General features: G+C 43.1%; 1 protein-coding gene and 1 pseudogene across 1 annotated transcript; one reads left to right on the top strand and one right to left on the bottom strand.

The window, feature by feature from the left end:
* Window positions 1-11,770: 11,770 nt before the first annotated feature.
* LOC110309309 (X-linked lymphocyte-regulated protein PM1) lies at window positions 11,771-12,545 on the bottom strand. Its single transcript, XM_021181893.1, has one exon. The coding sequence runs from the start codon at window positions 12,457-12,459 to the stop codon at window positions 11,833-11,835; it is 627 nt and encodes a 208-aa protein (XP_021037552.1). The 5' UTR covers window positions 12,460-12,545; the 3' UTR covers window positions 11,771-11,832.
* Window positions 12,546-12,776: 231 nt separating this feature from the next.
* Window positions 12,777-13,270, top strand: LOC110309851 (annotated as a pseudogene).
* Window positions 13,271-18,126: the final 4,856 nt, after the last annotated feature.

Here is an 18,126-nt window from a genome sequence, read left to right as displayed (position 1 = left end):
CTACTCTAAAACAAAGCTAGAGCATTTGGCTTCCATAAGAAAGCTAGAAGGGTGCGCTTCCCGACAGGTCAGGAGCAAGGACTGAGGTTTCTGTTTTGTAAGTGCACTGTAAATATATGACATCATATTATGAACAGCAGGTGGAGAAAGGCAAGCAAGACCTAGCAAAAGCATCACTTTGAAATTTCAGGGTTGAAAGGCTTTACAGCCATCTATGTCTTGCCACAAAGCAGTGTGATTCACCTGCCGACTTTGTTGGCGGTGATTTACTGTGGGGGAAGTTACAAAATTAGCCATACCCAGCAGCTCTGGGAGCCTCCGGTATTCCAGGGAGGGCTTTTAAAGGGCTTTTGTGATCTTAAGCTGAGTTTTTATAGTTGTTTCTATTTTCAGAAGACATTGGAAATAGCTTTAAGTATATGTATATGCTCAATGTCTGCTTAACACTTAGATATACATGGCAACTAAGTTTCTCCTTCGGTGAAAAGGAAACTTGCTGTAATTCACACTTCAAACAAGAGGGCCTCTGTTACTCTGAGGGGGGGGGGGTCAGGGGGCGGGGAGGGGTATTGGTTGTATTTCTAGGCCTTTGAGAAACAACACTCTCAGTTATTCATGTTCTTCACACAGGATGCCTGAGACAGAATTAGCAACAACAATTACTGTTCAGATCTGGCTTGCCCTTTTTCCTTCCAAGGCACTTTGCATATTTTATGGAGAATTTTGGGTTGAATTAAATGGTTGGGGGAGCTGCCTGTCTCTTTCCTAGGCCTGAGGAGCTTATGCTAGAGAAGTCTGAGGCCAGCTGCTCACACCTAAACTTCACTGTTCAGGGTAGCAGCCTGCTGGCCAAGCTTCAAACAATACCTCTGAGTCTTTGATTCCTCTTACCTCAAATCCCTTAGCTGGCAGTGCTAAGAAATTATACTACTACTTTGTAATCACACACTCATGAACACACACACATGCATACACATATGCACCCAGACACACATACTGCTCCTCTGATGTTCTGAGGGTAAGGGGTGGGGCGGACCTCACTCTTCAGGCGTCCCCGAATCACTACACACGATGCACTTTGCCCCTGATTTCCTGCAGGAATCCTCTTGGGAACCTGCTTTTTTCCCCCTCTGGCCAGCTAGTGCAAGATCCATCAAGGATGTGATGATACTTATCATTTGTCCTCTGTCATCTGTCTGCCACCTCATTCTATTGAAGACAGGAATCTGCCTGTCTAGGGCAGGGCTAGGCACTGCAGTCTGCCTGCAGTCATAGAATTTAAAGGGAGTGTCTATAGAAGCCTGCCTGTAAAGGCCTCACTGTGCAGAGGGGCGTGTGCGTGTGCTTGTGTAGGTGGTGGTGGTTACCTCCCAAACTGTCACCTCTATACACCAGGGCACTTACAGATCAGGAAACTAAGGAACACATTTACCCCCAGTCACAAAAGAGCTGACTGCTGAGCCCAGGCAACCTCAGCCTTGCAGGCCTAAAGGCATGCATGTATTAACAAGAATTGCTTATGCATTTAGTTACACAAGTTCCACCTTGCTCCTGAAAGGATTTCCCATCGTTCTCAAAAACACCTAAAGATCAATGTAAGATTAACAGAGTGTGAGTCAGGACAACAGAACCTGAGGTCAAGAAGGACTAAGGAGCCCAGCAGAGGCCTGGGGTGAAGGAAGAGGCAATGTGCAGTCACCTGTGCCTCTGTTGATGGCCTCTTCAGGGAAAGTTTGCTGTGTTTTCTCCCTCTCTGTCCTCTTCTTTGGGGAAGAGGAGGAACTCAATGGCTGAGGGAAGGGATGTTGGCAGAAGATTCTCTGCAAAGTAGGGCTAACTCTTTAAAAGCCCCTGCTTCCTAGGGCAGGGTAGTCACTCTCAGGCACTGCGGATTTGTGAGGCTACAGGAGAATATGCCAAGGTCCTTCAGCTGTTTTAGGCAGGCAAAGTCAATTCAGTGGGATGGGGGTTTTTTTCCAGGCAATTAATGGTAGAGCACTTAGCTTGCATGTGTAAGAGTCAACCAAAGTCAGAAAGGACTTATAGATCTATTTTTTAAATAGAGATTCAAACAAAAATGTGAGTGAACATATGATTTTGGACTTTGAAATCACAACTAATAACTTCTTTCTCAAGGCTTTTCTAGTGTATAGATAGATAGGAGGTCAGGGACCACAGCTCTCGGGAGATAAGCTGATTTCAAATAATTGAAACTGGAAACCCACATGGCAGCATGAATTCAGGTGTCAACAGGACAAGATGAGATGTGCACTGTGTTGTCGCCTTGCTTAGACCCTAGAAAGGTACAGTGGATGGAGCCTACAGATTGTGATGCTACAAGAGGGGACAGTAGAAAAAGGCAGAATCAGAGACATCAGGCCATGGGCCCAGGAACAGGGCCAAAGCTGACAGGGTATCCTCAGCACGGTGCTGGCCACTAGGGCTCTGTGTCACAAGGAAGGGGCCTGTGGCAGCTCTTCAGCTGTGCTCAGAAGCCCTGCCTAGGGAGCTTGGCATCTGAATCAGCATGCTGTGAGCCTTCCAGCAGTGCTCTGGATGGCACCACAGTGGCTGAACCTGGGTCAGCTTTGACCCTACATAGGAATGGAATGGGTCCTTACTAGGTACGTGTTTGGTGGCCCCAAGACCAGGATCACCCACTTTCCACATGCTTCCATAGCCTAGGAGCCACAGTAGCCATTATATCTCCATATCTCCTGCCACAGGAAGAAAAGTAGAATGTTCATGTCCAGCAAGATAACAGACACTTTAGAAGCCTCATGGAAATCATTTCTCATTTCTCACTCACCAGAACTTGGTCCTACTGGAAAGTGGCTTAGAGAGAAGGAGCTGGAGAAGGTGTTGAGTCAGGTGTAACACTGTTATACCACCTGATGCTACCAGAGGCATTACCACTAAGCCTTGAAGAAGGCCTAACAGTGAGGTGTTATGAGTGTCTCCAGCCCACATAGATGCTACACTGAACAGCTAAACCTAGCTTTATATGCTCAACAGGACCTTCCCAAAGCAGCTGGTAGCTAAGCCTGGATGTGCTACATGGAAGTCTCTAGAAAGCTTCCTATAGGTCATCCTGGTACAGCATACTGTTAACACAGGCTAGAGAGTTCACATTTCCCCTCTCAGGAAGGTATTTTCCATGAAGAGCTAAATCTATGGACTTGGAAGGAAAGAGACTCGAGTTGCTTACCCACTATACCAGTACATTTATTTTTTAATTTAAAAACATTTTATTTGAGTGTGTCTGTGTGTGTGCCTGAAGAGGCAAGAAGAATGTGTCAGATTCTCTGGCACCACAGTTACAGCTGTTTATGGAACTGTGAGCTGCCCAGCATCTGTGGCAACCAAACTCCTATCTTCTGTAAGAGCAGTCACCACTCTAAACAGCAGAGCTGTCTCTCTAACCCCATACTTTAAAAAAATAAATAAATAAATAATTCTTTAAAAGGAGTTTATTTGGACCAGATATGAATGTCCCTGACCCAGGAATGTGGATTTACATTTCCCTGAGTGATGTGTTCCTCAGGACTGTGTAACCTTCACCAGGAGCTTGTGTGCAAGGTGGGTGCTAGTTTAAGCATTAGGTTTGTCTGTCTGTGTCTGCTCTACTCCGCCCTCTTGTGGCAGCCACAGGTGTGGCATATCATTGGGGGAGTGTCTTGGGTGGTCCTGATGAGACTGAACAATGAAGGTGATCTCATCCTCTTGGCAGTCACTGGTGCAAAAATGGACTGTGAGTTGGCTCACTGAGATTCAGGGGATGATTGCTGGGGCTTCTTGGAAATTTTTGTATTTGGCTAGAGAGAAGCCCTTGGGGCAGCTTGCTTCTATCTTTAGCAGATATGAACAAGAAAGCCAGGAATGCTGATTGTTTCTCACTGCCATCCTTTGACCCCTGAAAGGTGACTCTCTGGGCCCCAGCCTACAGTCAGATCCCAGATCCTAGAAAACATTGCCAGGATGATAGATGATCTATCTGAAGCCTGCAAAATGTACAAATGCCCAGATATATCAGACCATTTTTTACTACAAGCACTTTTTTACTTTTATTTTATGTGTATGAGTGTTTTGTCTGCATGTATGTATGTGTACCATGTGTGTGTTTGGTACCCACAAGAAGGCCAAAGAGAGATTTGGATCCCCTGAATCTGGAGCTTCAAATAGCTGTGAGCCCATGTATATGCTGAGAACCAACAGCATATAAGAGCAGCAAATGCTCTTATTATACCATCTCTCCAGACCTGCAGGGGCAGGCGGGATTTGTTGGTATTTCTGCTACATTGAAAGCATGCTAGTTGCCCCAGGTGTGCTGCCTGTTCAAGAGAGCACAAAGAAGTAGGAAATGTGCTGTGCCTGGGACATAGACTGTGCCTCCATATCCTGGAAGAGCAAATTTGTGTATATTTCCAGATTGTAAGAAGAGCTCAGACACGTAGAATTTACTACATTCCTGGGTCAGGGACATTTACTTTGGGCTTGTTGCACTTCTTGTGAGTTCAGAGCTAGGCTCTTTCCTGGGTAGCAGTGACCTCTGAAAGCTTAGAAGACTTTACAATCATGCTCAAATCGGACACATTGCCAGGATCAGGGCAACATCAGGACTTTTTCTTTACTTTTGAATGCAAGCAATAGTGATGATAGAGGATAAAACAAATATATTGCAGATGCAGGCTATCAATCCTCTCTCATCACACTGGAAAATGTCCCATACCTAGTTGGAAGATGGTGGGTAAGGAGGCAATGAGTCCCCAGTGGCTTTTTATGCTGTGGATAAAATGGCTAGAAACACAGTAGTAGAGTGAACAAAAGCCAAAGACCTTTTTTTAGAACAATTTACAAATTGAGAGCAGCTTGTCTGTCCTCCACCTGTTGCAAATATAGTTCCTTCCATAGATATGTTCCTCCATAGCCAGTCACCCTGCTCAGCCCTTGGATGTTAGGGGACGGGTAATAGAGGCACACCACACGTGACCTCTCATATTCTGTTAGAAAGTTACTGCTCCTTGGAGAACACCAGCCTGCCAAAGACAAACAGTGACAAAATGTCAAAGAAAAATGTCCTGAGAGTGACCATTTAAAGACACTTCAGGGGCTCTGAGGTGGCTTGGAGGGTGAGCATACACAAGTTTGAAGCCTGAGCTCAAATCCTCAGTACCTGTGTACAGGCATGACTGTCCAGGCCTGAAAACTCCAAACCCCTGTGGAGGGCAAACAGGCCACCCATGAACCTCCAGAGTCAAAGAGAGACACTGTCTAAAGGGAATAAGGCAGAGAGTGATAGGTCAGACACTTGGCTTTTTCTCTGATGCCCTCCATGTACACACAGGTACATACACATGTGCACAAATACTTATATGCACATAATACCCTACATTCATTCCTACACCTATTGAATAACCTCTGTACAATGACCAATCCTACTATTATGGCTTGAGTCTGAAACATTTTCCAAAGGGTATGTGCTAAAGGCCTCATTGCCAGCAGAGACACTATTGAGAGAGTGTACAGCTTTTAGGCATTGGGATCTACTTACAGGAAGTACATTGTTCAGAAAATGTCCTTAAAGGCTATTTGGGCTATGCTTTCTGGCTGCCATGAGGTGAACAGCTCCACATCACCAGGCCTTACCCACCATGTACTTCTACCTCACTACAGGCAACATAAAGAGGCCAAGTGCCCATGCACTGACCAAAACCTCTGAACTGTGAGCTATCCTACCACCCTGCTAAAACAAGGACCACCATTTGTCTTTTGGGAAGGCAAGGACTAGGCACATACACCTAGGTGTACACCATAAGGGATTGAAGAAACCACTGTTATTTTAAACATTCAATAAAGTATTACTAAAAGTCAAAATGCAGACCTGGATGTGATGGTGCTTCTTCTAACCCCAACCCTTGACAGGCTGAGGCAGGAGGATAGTGAAATGGAGACCAGCCTAGGTTTCCCATCCAAGGCACTCTATGGACAATAGTGAGTAATTTGTTTATTTCAAATCAATAAATTAGTTAAACAAACATCCAACCTCCTCTCTAGAGCTCTTGCTTTCCTTTAAGTTCCTTTAAGTACTGTGAGCAGTAGGCTGGCTTGTGGTCTGCTGGGTCAACGCAGCACAGCTTCAGCCTGTCCTAACATGCTTCTTTCATTTCTTCCTGTCTTTCGGCTTTTTATTCTTGTATGTTTGGTTTCATTTTAATTTTTATTACATTTATTTATTTATTTATTTATTTATTTATTTATTTATTGTGTGTGTATATTAGTGGGCACACAGCATGTGTGTGGATGTCCAACAACAGCTTGCAGGAGTCTGTTCTCTCTTTGGACCATTTAGGACCCAGAGATCGAACTGGGGTTATCAGTCATTGCAGCAAATGCTCCAACCCATTGAGCCATCTTTCCGGTTTGGTTTTTGGTTAATATGGAGTCCAACTCTATTTTAGGCTGACCTTGAATTCCTGTGCAGCCAAGGCTGTCCTCCAACTCATCGTGGGAGAACTCTGCTAATTAAGATGGAAGTCCACCATAATCATATAGCCTCTGAGCTAGGCACTATAGCACCTCCAATTCCTCAAATGCTTTCCAAAGCTAATGAGGCATCTGAATGCCCTAAGCCGTCAGTCTCAATGACCTTTGCCCATCCTGGATGTTCCTGCCCTCAGTCCCCAAAACTTTATAAGCCTTGAGTTACTCTAAATAAAATTGATCTGTCTCCTGATAGCTGGCTTTGGTGTGGTTATTCATCAGATATATTCACAGGACTTCTGAACCCCTTCCACACACACACACTCTCCCACCCCAACCCTCTATCCCCATACTCCCACTGCCCTCATGGACTAACAATCCAGGAGAACAGGGAGACCCACAACTCATGGCTGTGTTCTTGCCTCAGCTTCCCAAGGGCTGGAATTACAGGCAGGAAACAGCATGCTTGGACTTATTTTTGGCTTTGTTTGTTTGTTTGTCTGTCTATCTGTCTGTCTGTTGTCCCTGGTTTTCCAATCAGGTTTTGATTTTGTACCCAGGCTGGTCTCGGAATCCCTCTGTATCAGCTTTCCAAACTCATCTCACTCAGCTCATTGCACAGATATAAGGTGTTTCTGACTGAATTTTATGTCCAGGCTGAAGGGAAGCCTAATTAATTAGATTCCTATTTCTTTGAATTGTCTCAGAAAACAACTAATACTGTACAAGTATTCATAGGAGCGTCATGAGGCACAGTGAAGAGAGAGACATTTGTTCTGGGCTGTGGTGTACTGGCCTCTCACTTGTCACCACAGCAACTCTGAATCTGTAGCCTTATTTTTACTACAGAACACATACTCAAAGAACTTCCCAAGAGTACACAATTGTTGGGCAGCAGTTTAGGAATTAGCATCCAGATCTGCCACTGCCTAGCTGTTTGTTTATAGACTCAGGGGAAAATATAGAAAAGTAAAAGAAAAGATGCTTATACCAGCATCCCTCCCACCCCTCATTACCTGTTAAGGCCTCTTCAGCAAGACAAAGGCAGCCCAGTCAGGCAAACAGCAGGCCAAGCTGTGAACAGCAGGCCTGGTGGCTTTCCAGTGTTCCAAGTCTGAGGCCTGACTTGGTCCCTCCAGGTCTGTTCACAAGCCAAGCCTCAGCCTCCAGTGTAAGCCAGAGATAATGTAAAGAGTGGGTAGAATGAAAGTTTGACTTATTCTGGCCCCCTCTGCCTTTATCCCCTCCCCAATTTGTGGAAACACAAACATGACAGGCCTATAGTACATCTGAAGAGATATGAAGGTCCCAGAGTCCTAGAGCAGTGACAGGCCAATGTGTGAAAAGTTAGAGGTCCAATCTTCATATCTATTGTTCTTTATTGTTAATGGTTTAACAAAAAACCATTAAAATATCTTTAGGGCACTGGCATGGCTCATTTAGCATCTCTAGCTCTATCCATTTTCCTTCAGGTAACATAACTTCTGTTTCTAAGGATGGGGTATAGCTGCATGATTAAGTTTTACTCAGCCAACCACTTCCTAAGCACAGCCAAGCAAACCTCAGATCTCCAGCTGCTCAGAAACCCTCTGAGAATAGGAACCACTTCAGCCTAACTCTTCTCATTAGCTGGCTCCCTCAGGGAACAAGAGTAAGGGCCAGATGTGAGGGATTTGCCTGTTTCTGAAGATGAGATATCAAAAAAAAAAAAAAAAAAAAAAGGCTGAAAGAACATTCTTGTCATCCATAGAGTGGCCCAACTCTGAGCCAGGAATTAAAATCTAGATTTATAGCAGCTTCCACAGAAGGGAGCTGAGCTGAATATTTCAGTTAAGAATTAAACATCTTCACATGAATCTCCCTGGGAAGTGGAAATAGAATAGATTTTGTGAGCAATTGGAGGCAGGTGGGAATGGAAATAAGTGGGATCAGGTTGTGAGGGAACTGGAACTGGGGAACATTTGCAGGGTGGAGTGCAATAAAACTTCCTGGAATCTGAGGGTGACCCTAGTGAGGACTCCTAGTAATACAGGATACAGAGACTGACCTGGCCTGTCTCTTGTAGCCAGGCAAGGCTTCCAGTGGTGGCACTGAGCTATTGGCTGAGGCCATCCCACGGAGACTCCCCAAACAACCCAGGCTGATGCTAGGATAGAAGACTGCTCTCAATATGTGGGATGTAGGACATTCACATCCACACAGCTCATTCAATGTGAAGAGGCAGAGCTGGTGCCTGCATGGCGTCCTCACTCCTATGTTCTAATCTCGTTGGTGTAAGAAGGTATTTTGCAGGCTATGGAAAGAGAAAACTAGACACCAACCCAGCTACAAAACCTTTGACCTACAATCTGTCCTGCCTACAAGATGTGCTGGGGCAATGGTGGCTCAGAATGTGTGGAAGTGGCCAACCAATGCCTGAATTAATTTGAGGCCCACTCCATGAGAGGGAGCACAGGCTGGACACTGTTTGGATGACCTGGAACCAGAGACTAGATAACCCAGTGACCTAGGGAAGAACCAAACACTACTGGTGAAAAAAAAAATGAATATAATGATTCCTAATGATATTCTGCTACACTCATAGATCAGTGCCTTGTCTAGTTATCATCAGAAAGGCTTCCTCTGCAACAGATAGGAACAGGTACAGAGATCTAGACAGACATTATATAGAGAATTAAAATTCCCCATTGGATCTTTCCCCTCAGAGCTCGAGGAAGCCCATGGAAGACAAGTCAAAGATATTGTATAAATCAAAGGATATGGAGGACGGTAGGAGAACGTGGCCCACTGGATCAAATAAACAGGCCACATATGGGTTCACAGAGCCTGAAGCGGGGAGCACAGTGCCTGCAGAGGGCTGCACCTGATCCTCTGTATATATTTTGTGGCTTTTAGCTTGGTGGATTTGTGGGACTCCTAATAGTGGGATCAGGTGTGTCTCTGACTCGTTTGGCTGTTCTTAGGGCTCTTTTCCCCCTGTTGGGTTTCCTTCTCCAGCTTCTATATGAGGGCCTTTGCCTGGTCTTGTTGTATTTTGTTTTGTAGTGTTCGGTTGTTGTCTCCTGGAGGCCTGATATTTTCTGAAAGAAGACAGAGTAGGAGTGGATCCAGGGAAGGAGAGAAGTAGGGAATGAACTGAAGGGTTTGGAAGGACAGAAAACTGTGGTCAGGGTATGTTATATGAGAGAAGAATCTATTTTCAATTAAAAAAAAACTTTTAGGTTGCAGTTGTTAAATAATCTGAATAATATTACAGAAAAATAAAATTCCCCCCAACAAACCCCACTCTAGATTATCTACAACAAAATTATGGATGCTTAATTATGTGATACTAGTCCTGCTCTTTGCATCTTATTATTGGATATCACTCCCCATTAAAACAAAGTGTTCAACAGGACAAAGACTTCAAGCACAGGAGGTTTTATTGAGGTGTGAGGAGTGAAGTAGTCCAGCAATTCCTACTTCTTGATAGGTTCCTTTCCCTGGTTATAACAAACTCTGAGACCCTACTATTCTGTGCAAGTGATTAGCATATCTTTATACTTAATAACAAGTTATAGGATCTATTACACACTTAAGTCCTCTGTTATAACCATGTAATTAGATCCCTGGGTGCTTTGAAGGAGAGGAGACTCATATGACTTAAGATACAACAATAAAAACATGTGAACTGTACTGCCAGGATGCTGTGTACCAGTGAAGGTTCCCAGGAAGCACTTAAGGAATGTTGATGATGGAGGCTTTTTATGGGGGCAGATCAAATTGCTAGCCTATATTTAAGTCAGCATTAAAGACTTTAAGCATAAATTGATAATCTTTTAAGAAACTCTAGGGTAAAATAACAGAATATTTTTCTGCAAAGGTCTTACATGCACAGAAATGTGCAAGCGCTCAGCTCATCCCCGTGGCCTGGCCCTCCCCCACTCAGCTTCACTCCCTTGTTCTTGGTACTGGGGGTATTCCCCTTCCCTGGGTAAACTTGAGGTCCCATTTGTCCTTGTAGACTTTGAACTGTGGTATAGGACAAAGCCACACAACTCTCTGATTATGCCCAACAAGAACTTGGTGTGTTAAATAAAGAGCCAAGGGCAGTGATTATTCCTTGCTTCTTCTGGTTGCCATGTGGTCCCTGCTGAGGCTCTTCGCAGTAAAACGGAGCCATAGCTGTTGTTCAGTAGCTTATGTGTCAGCAAGCAAGTATAAGAATAGTTTTTATACAAGCAATTGCAAAAATCCTGGTGACAAACTACTAGAAATACTAAGGGAAAACAAATTGAAGCCTATATTCAATTTCGAAAAAGAACAGATAGATAAAATGTTAACTGACTCCATGGGGGTGGAAGGAACTTACCAATGGATGACCACACTGCTTCCAACCTGGAAGCAGCCTCAGGGGCTAAATCCCCAGCTGTGGCACTGAAACTCTTGGTGCACATCAGCTTTCCCAAGCCCCTCAGCCTGCCTGATCTTATTTCTTTCCCTTTGCTTTCTTTTTTGTTGCCCCTCAAAAATTTAAAACAACTTTAAAATTCTGAAAACACTGTGAATGGAATCCCTCAGATAAACCTCATATTTGATCCTCATTGTTCATTTTCTAAGTTCTGCAGTTCTACATATTTTCTATTTACTTGAAAGAAAAAGAATAGCCTTAAGCAAAGCAGACTGAAACAAACAAACAAGCAATAAACAAAAAACCAATGTGTCCATGAACCAGAATGAACAAAATTTGACATTTTATCATGAAAAAATGATGAGCACTAGTTGTCATCCCAGCCAGGTAGGAGAGCCTTGATCCTATGAGTTCTAGACCAGCTTGTGGGGAGGGAAACAGATCAGTGACTTAAAGGGCCTCTGCACAAGACTGGGCACCCGAATTCAGATTCTCAGAACCCATATAAAAGCCAATGTAGTTCTAAAATGCCTGTAATCTCAGCACTCCCTACAGGAAGATGGAAAACAGAGAGAGGAGACTCTCAAGGGCTGGTAGCCTGGCTTCCGCAGGAAAGAGACTCTGTGTGATGTGTAGGCTGAAGATTTTTCAAAACCAACTTTATTTTTTTTTTCACGTATTCATTTACATTTTATTTGGAAGTTAATATAAAGGGGCTCTTACATTTATGCAAGAAAATGATTAAAGATGTTTAAAAATAAAGGAGTTCTATTTTGACTCTAAAAGTATACCTCCTAGTTAACTTTGTAATCACTTCACTGGGGGTTAACTTCCTTCTTAGAATCATCAGAATAACAAGGATTAAAGAGCCTTTCAAACTCTGTTTCATAGGAGATAGAAAAGTTAGCGAATTTTTTATTTGGTTACAAATGTACCAGCAAGTGAAAAATATGCATGCTTCATTAGTCTGAAGATGGGAAAGTAGAAGAGTACTTCATAGTATGCTTCATGATGTCTCTTTTAAACACAGACATTTCTTTTCTCAGTTCACCATCTACATCAAAAAGCATATCGTAGTTGTTGGTCTCCAAGTTCATCAAACCCTCCATGTACTTCTCATGCATAACTTTAATTGCTTCCAGGGTCTGGCTCTGACTACATTTGGACAGTTTTAATGCTTGTTGTTCTTTTTGATAATTGTTCACTGATTTNTCTTGTTCTTCATTGAATTTCTGGACATCCATATCAAACTTCTGAAATGTAGTTATATACTGCTCACAAAATTTGTTGTTGATCTTCTTTCTCTCCTGTTTGTTCGTTTTCCAAAGTTGTTCTAATTTCTGGTTGCTGTCTTTGAATGAATCTTTGATATAAGTTTCCATGCGTTTTCTCTTTATGTGAAGCTTCTGGTTAATGTCACCTTCAAATTTTCCCAGGATATTTTGTATTGTAGATCGTATATCTCCAACTCTTTCTTCAGGATTTGCATTCCCATCATCATGAGTTACTGGATTCTGTACTTCAATAAGGTCCAATTCTGGAGCATTCCCATCTTGCTGTTCATCACTTGACATGTTCGAGCTTTCCATTGGTGTCTCGAGAGACTATTCAAAATGCTGCCTTTCCACTAAGAAACTTACGTTTTCATGCTTCCTCACGAACTTCGCTTCCTGGAGAACTCCCAAAACCAACTTTAATTATGGTTCTTTAAGACTTCAACCTCCCTTCTAGCCCACCATTCACCAGCGGTAGGGGAAATGAAGGGTTAATAGGAAATGAGAGTTGTAGACCTGTTTAGAAATACTTCTTTGGGGAGATACCAATCTTTGTTGTCAGCATTCCAGCTCACTAGCAAAACACCAAAAAATCAGTAGCAGCCACTTGATCAAGAAGAAACCTCTCAGTCCCTCTTAAGGTGGGCTGTCGTCGAGTCGCGGCGAGGCCGGCGCACCGCAGCCATGACAGAGGCTGACGTGAATCCGAAGGCCTATCCCCTAGCAGATGCCCACCTCACCAAGAAGCTGTCGGACCTTGTTTAACAGTCATGTAACTACAAGCAGCTTCGGAAAGGAGCCAATGAAGCCACCAAAACCCTCAAACAGAGGCATCTCTGAGTTCATTGTGATGGCAGCAGACACTGAGCCCTTGGAGATCATCCTGCACCTCCCTCTGCTGTGCGAAGACAAGAATGTCCCCTATGTATTTGTACGCTCCAAGCAGGCCTTAGGACAGGCCTGTGGCGTCTCCAGACCAGTCATCGCCTGTTCTGTTACCCTCAAAGAAGACTCGCAACTAAAGCAGCAGATCCAGTCCATTCAGCAGTCTATTGAAAGGCTCTTGGTGTAGGCTGTGGCCTCTGCCCTTTCCTGTCTACTGCCACCCTGTTTGTGTATCATATTGTCTGTTAGCATGTACTATTTTCAGTCAGTTACTATTATATTGTACTACATCTGCGTTTTATAATTTTATTTTTGTCTTAATAAGGTTATTTTTCACCATCTCTTCATTCTCTTCTACCATAAAAAATGAAATGATAGCTAGGACAGGTGAAAGGCAGAATGTCACCATTTAACAACAGGAAGAACCAGGAGAAACTTAAGCCAGGGACAGTGTATACTTTCATCTGCAAACTTATTCCAGTGCGCAGGGTAGGATGACAGTAAGCCTGGCCCCTTGTGCCTTTGATATAAGAGCTCCATAAATGTTACTGACACCGAGGAACTTCCTTTGTGTAGCAGTCTCTCCCACCCCTTATCATTTGAAGAAATTTGATGTTGGGCCTATGTCTGGGAGCCGTTTATTAATGTCCTGTGTGGTTTTGATGTATGTAGCCTGATATTCTCCTATATCTGGGGCAGTATCAGTTCAAAGGGATTCTGTGGAGATCGTGGCCAATTTGCTGGAACTTATAGCAGAGTCAATGCTAGCAGGAAACATCCTCTCCTTGGTAAATGGGGATGTCTTGTGGAACCATTTGATGCCCGTGTTGGGAGCCCTTATCCTGTTCTTCCCACAGCATGGGTCAGGTGTATTCTCCCTCACATGAAGAAAGTGATAACATGTTCATTACTGAGCATCCTAATAAATATGTTCATATTTCGTTTTTAAAAAAAAAAAAAGAAGAAACCTCGAGGCTAGGCCGATCGGCACAAGTCAACAGAAGCAACAGGCAGCAGCTGGAATACCATCAGAAGTTCTTTGGTGTATTTCTCTTTACAGAGTCACAACAAATGAAGATCAGTGAAGAAACCAAGGTGAACCAATGCAAAAGCATCCACTGTCTGCTGAGTCATCCTTATACTATTTCCAAACATTACATGTCCTCTCAAACATCTGCTCCAGCAAAATATTCCATGCCCTTTCACCAGGCAACCTCTAGAAAAACACCACGTATCTGTTCTCAGCAAAACATCCTCCATGTGTCTGCTTCAGCAAAACATCCTCTCATAGGACAGTTTCTAGAAAAACATCATGTAACAAAACTGAGTCTCCAACAAAATCAGAAATTCCCACTTCAGTGATGGCTGGTTTTCACTGTCATTTTGATATAGCCTGGAATTACCTGGAAAGAGAATCTTAATAGGGGTTTGTTTACATTGGGTTGGCCTATAGGCAGGTCTGGGGGAAAATGTTCATTGGTGTGGAAAAAACAGTCCAATATGGGGTAGGAAGGGAGTTCCAAATTGTGGAAATGGACATAAGCACAAAAGTAAGAAGTAAAAAGTAAGTGGTACTTTCTCTCTGCTTTTGGCTGTAGATATGATGTTAGTGTCTCAAGTGTCTGCCACTGTGGCCTCTCTGAAGTCTAACCTAGAATTTCTAGATAAAATAAATCCTTCATTCCCACTTTCTTTCATCATAGCAACAGGTATGAATCTGGGATCCCCTCTCTTGAAGGAAGATGAGAAGGCATGATCTGACACCTAGAAGCAGCCCTCCTACTAAACACACACACACACACACACACACGAACAACCTGGGCAGTTTAGTAAGAACCTGTCTTAAAATCATAAAAACCATAACACTCACAAGCATACAGCTAGCCAGCACCAGTCAAGCATGAACTCAGCCGTCCCAGTACATGTCATGATGTGACAGATGAAATGAAAGGCTATGGTCCCTAATTGAATCCCACTCTCCTCACTTCCATGGCATACCCAGTCACTAGCCTGTTCTAAATGTCTAATACACTATCACTTTACCTTCACATGCATGTTTGCATTCTTCTATACTGGCAGATGTGAAGTGCTTACATTCATTCCATCAACAGCTCCACAGTGTTTGACCATGTAGATATATATTCTAGTGGATTCATTCCATCTTGAAGGTCATCCAGGTTACTATAACTTGTAGATATAGCCAGATTGTTCTGCCAAGTGTACTTAACCAGTTCACAGTCCTACCCAAGCTCCTGGATAAAAGCCTGTTTTCCCTCTTTCTCTAAGAAGACTTTTGTGTGGGAGAGAAAAGTAGGGGTCTTGCTATGCTGCATGCAGGGTAACTTGAATTCCTGGACTCCAGGCTCAGCTTCCAGAGTGCCTGGTCTTTGTGTGAGCCACCATATCCTGCTAAGTAAGGCTTTTTTGTTTGTTGCAAATCTGATGGGAGGTACTGTGAGTTTAACTTTGATTTCCCCAGTGACTGGGAGGGCTGAGTTCATGCTCAGCTGGAACTGGCTAGGTGTATGTTGGTGAGTGTTTCCTCTTCTTCATGACCTTTCCTGTGTTTCCCTTGGGTTTTCTTTTTCTTGTTGATGTATGCTTCTTTTATATTTCTAATATAATAGTTCATTTGTTTTATTTACTGCAACTATCTTAGTCTGTCATTGATCTTTTAACGTTTTTATGATATCTGCAGATGGTTCTGATGAGCCCAATGTGTCTATTTTTAAAATGTATTATTATTATTATTATCTTAAGGCAGCTATGTGATCATGTGTCTAGCTATGTGACTCAGGCTGGCCTGGAATTTGCGGCCCTCCTGCCTAACTTCCTTAGTGCTGAGATTATAGGTACCACAGCCAGTTCTTTTCACTTTTTTTTTTTTTTTTAATTTCTGAGACTGTATCTCTCTTTGTAGGCCTGGTTGTCTTAGAAATCAATCTGTAGAACAGGCTGTCCTCGAACTCACAGATCTATATGATTCTGCCTCCCAAGTGCTGGGATCAAAGACATGCACCACCATGTCCAGCTTTCTTTCCACTTTCTGAGTTCAACATTTTGTGTGCCACATATAAGAGATCAATGACTGTGCTTCAAGTTTAAGGATCTCATGGTCTAAGTTTTTAAATGTAAACCTTCAGTCCCATCAAGGGTTTCTTTTCATATGGGAGGCAAACTGGAGACCTACTTTTATTTTTTTCTGTTTGGACAGCCAGCTATCCTAACTAATTCTGGTTTGTAGGGAAATATCTATAGCATTCCAAGTCTCAAATATGTCTAGAGTGGCATCTGAGCTTCATTTAGCCCTTCTCTGCCAATCCATCTTTTATATTGAATTTATCTATAGAGCCACTCTGTGAAATGTTTATTTGCTGTAATAAAAAGTTGCATGGGGAGCTGTAAGATTTTGCTTCAAGAATGCCCAGACATCTCTTTGAGTAAGACTTAGTACATGTTTAATACACAAAGAATCAGATCAGGAGGCTGCACAGAAGCATGTCAGGCCTAGCTGGTTAGCTTGCTTAGCCTCAGCATTGTGAGATAAGGTTGATTTTGTTTCTACTTTACAGATGGAAAACAGAGAGTTCAACAAACTGAGTCTGAAAAGCCCACGTGAGCTAGATATTGATTCCCTAAGCCTTCCTGTCACCAAAAACTTGATCTTTCTGCTTTACTACAAAGATGTAATGATTTGGGCCAGGCCATCTCATGTGAGGAACCAGTGCTTCTCAGCAAAGAGAAATATCTTCACTGTGACACATTTGAAGTCATGGGACCAGATGACAGTAGCAGAGCACACTCTTGCTGGAGATGTTACCAGGATGCACGCACTCACACTTACAAGCTGACCATCTCAGCAACACCACAGCAGAACAAGAATCATTATTTGCTTCTGGATGAAGTCTAAGCTTCAGGGAGAGCAAGAATTGCCTGTTGTCCCTCTGTTACTAACAAGCCACTAGAATTGTGTATAACCTGTATCTTATATTTAAAAAAAAAACAAACAAAAAGCAAAAAACCATTCTTGCCATTTTTTCTCATAGGTTGGCAGAGATCCTGGAGCAGGCCTTCATTGTCAGAAGTAGGTTGAATTTTTCAACTCTGAGAGCCACATTTCTGAGAGAAACCTGGGCATGGGAATACTTGAGTGCATTTATTACCAGTTAGGTACGTGACCTAGACCCGTCTCTTTTCTCTGTGGACACTTTTCTGAGCTGAGTCCACATGGCTGTTATGATCTGACACCCTGCCCACCCCCAGCATAGCTATAGCCATTCTGTTCTATGCCTGCCATCTCTTTCATACTGTTATTGTAATATGCCTGCTAGTCATTAACACAGAAAAAAAAATCACTTGACTCAGAGCAGGGTCATGCTGGCCATATTCCCTGTTATGTTCTCTATTTTCTGTATGAGGTTTGTTAATCTTAAGAAATTCCACAAAGCGTTACATAGGGCTCTCAAGTTAAAGCTCAATATGAACACTTATATCTAAAATAAAATAGCTGAGTCAGAGCTGACCAGCACCTGAGCATGAACTCATGGTGGTTTTTGTTTGTTTGTTTGTTTTTTTTTTCCTTTATAAGCTGACAGAAAAAGACATTTGGCATCATAGTTTCAGACCCAATCTGAACTATATCCATGGTCTGACCATTGTTAAGGTTCAATAAACCATTCCTGTCTGACTGAGATTGCTGTTTGTACTGTTTGTAAAGTGACTCCTGGACCACAACAATGCCAACAGCTTTTCAAGGCATCTGAAGAAATGACCACAGCCCACAACTGCAAGAGACAATGTAGAGCATAACAGAAGGGATCATGAGGGCCAGAACCCAGTCACCCTGTAGCAAAAGCCTTATGTATGGCTGCCATTAATGCCCTAATACAAGCTCGAAGGATTGGAGACAAATGACTCGACTCAAGATCTGGGAAGAAAATAGGTTCCCCATGGCTGAAATCCAACTAGTGCTCTTGCAAGACCATGCTTAAAAGCCGAGTGAAGCACAGAACCTTTAGGGAGGAGCACAGAGTCAAAAGCAGCAGCCATCTGCTCCACAGCTATGGCCATTCTCTCCCATCTTCCTAGGCCCACCCT

The sequence above is a fragment of the Mus caroli genome, chromosome 14 (genome assembly GCF_900094665.2).
Source record: "Mus caroli chromosome 14, CAROLI_EIJ_v1.1, whole genome shotgun sequence".
Taxonomy (NCBI): domain Eukaryota; kingdom Metazoa; phylum Chordata; class Mammalia; order Rodentia; family Muridae; genus Mus; species Mus caroli.
This window is presented reverse-complemented; position numbering and strand designations above follow the sequence as displayed.